The sequence below is a fragment of the Fonticula alba genome (genome assembly GCF_000388065.1).
Source record: "Fonticula alba strain ATCC 38817 unplaced genomic scaffold supercont2.12, whole genome shotgun sequence".
In the NCBI taxonomy this organism is placed as follows: domain Eukaryota; order Rotosphaerida; family Fonticulaceae; genus Fonticula; species Fonticula alba.
In genome coordinates, this window is record NW_009242982.1 from 578,680 (window position 1) to 580,408 (window position 1,729).

Consider the following 1,729-nt stretch of genomic DNA (forward strand, 5'->3'; position numbering starts at 1 on the left):
GGGGAGATCACACGGACAGGGCCGAGGGCGGCGGCAATGCGAGTCTGATGTGGCCTGCTGCGGGCTGATCTTGGCACGTCCGGGGGGGAGAAAAAAAAAGAGAGAGAGAGAGAGAGAGAGAGAGAGAGAGATAAAGATGGAGAGATCCCTGCAGGGAGCCCTCCCCCCGGCCAGAGGGGCGGCCCCCTTTTGGGCGCCCGAGGAGGACGGCGGTTCTGGATGTATGGATTTGGTTCTATTCGGCGTGATTAGTCCTCGTCGGAGGAGCTCCATTGGTCGATGTCGACGCTGTGGAGGCCGGCGGCGGCCAGCGCCTCGGCGTGGGATGCCTCCGCCGGCAGCAAGGGCCGGGGCATGCCGCCAGAGGCCGGGGGCTTGGTCGGGTGGGGCGCCTGCGCGGGGGACGCGCCCGCTGCCAAGCCGGGCCCCAGGGCCGGGGCCGGGCCCCCCGGGAGGGCAGCCTCCGCCGGCATGGCCATCTCCTCGGGCGGGGTGAATGGCAGGGCCAGGTGCGGGCGGGATGCCAGCGACGCCGGGCTGGAGAACTCGGCCGTGGCGAAGTTGCTGGCCCGACAGCCGACGGCCGGCACCCAGCGGAGAATGCGCCCCCCGCCGCCGGCGGAGACCAGCTCCACCAAGCCGCCCGCCCGGGGGGAACGCACTCGCACCGAGGTGACCTGGCCAAAGTGCCCGACAAGATCGCGGACCTGGAGCCCGCCATGCGTCCGGAGGCGCGGGGGGGGGGGCGGGGGGGAGAGGCAGGAAGGTGAGTAACCGAAAGGCGGAGACGCCAGATGGCCCAGCCCGCAGGAAGGGGGCGCCCACGGGAAGCGAGCACACACACACACACACTGCGGACCTTCTCCCCGGTGAGCATGTTGAAGATGGCGATCGAGTCGCCCGAGGGGGCCACAACCAGCGGAACCTCCAGGTGGTCGATGATGGCCAGCGGCGCCGAGGCAAAGGCGTAGTATGGCGTGGCGCGGCGGCCGGCTGGCTGGGCAACGGCGGCCGCCGGGACATCCGAGCCCCGGGGCCCGGGGGGGGGCGCCGCCCGGCGAGACCGTCGCCGCGGCCGGGCATCCGGCGCTGCGGGTGCACGGGCCGCCGGGTGCCGGGGCGCTTGGGCGCGCGCCCGGCCGAGCCCGACGGCCGCCAGCACGGCCGACCGGCTGGGCATCGTGCCGGACCCGCCGCCGGGGCCGGTGGACGTCTCGTCGCCGGCCGGCGGGAAAGCCAGCAGCGTGTTGATGGCATGTGCCGAGGGGGTCCATGCGCGCTCGCGCAAGGCGGCGGCCACCTGGCGCGGGGTGCCCAGCGGCTGGAGCCCAAGCCCGCCCTGGCCCCCGGGCTGCAGGTCCCACAGCAGGAGGTCGCCCCCGCCGCCGACCGATGCCAGGCGCCGGCCGTCGGCCGAGAATTCCAGCCCCCGGACCGGGGCGCCGGGCCGGTGCGCGCGCGTCCCCCGGCGACTGGCGCTCAGACGGGCCGACACCTCGGCCAGGTGCTCCTGCGTCCAGGCCGGGGTGTCGTCCGGTTGGAAGAGGGCCCCGGGCGGCGCCGGGGCCATGGTCCGGTGGGCGTCCAGCTGGCACACCAGCGGGTCGCGCATGAACCGCACGTCCCAAATGCAAATGCGTCCGTCGGTGCTGCAGATGCCAGGGCAGCCAGGGCGGCCAGGTCAGTCCGGCGAGCGGGCAAGGGGGCAGGAAGGCCCGGGCGCCGGGCG

General features: G+C 74.5%; 1 protein-coding gene across 1 annotated transcript; it reads right to left on the reverse strand.

Moving 5' to 3' along the window:
* Positions 1-248: 248 nt before the first annotated feature.
* H696_05652 (hypothetical protein) lies at positions 249-1,612 on the reverse strand (the record flags this gene model as incomplete). Its single annotated transcript, XM_009499471.1, has 2 exons — positions 249-707; positions 860-1,612. 2 exons carry the CDS (start codon positions 1,610-1,612, stop codon positions 249-251), a joined length of 1,212 nt encoding a protein of 403 aa, XP_009497746.1.
* Between the last annotated feature and the right edge of the window lie 117 nt (positions 1,613-1,729).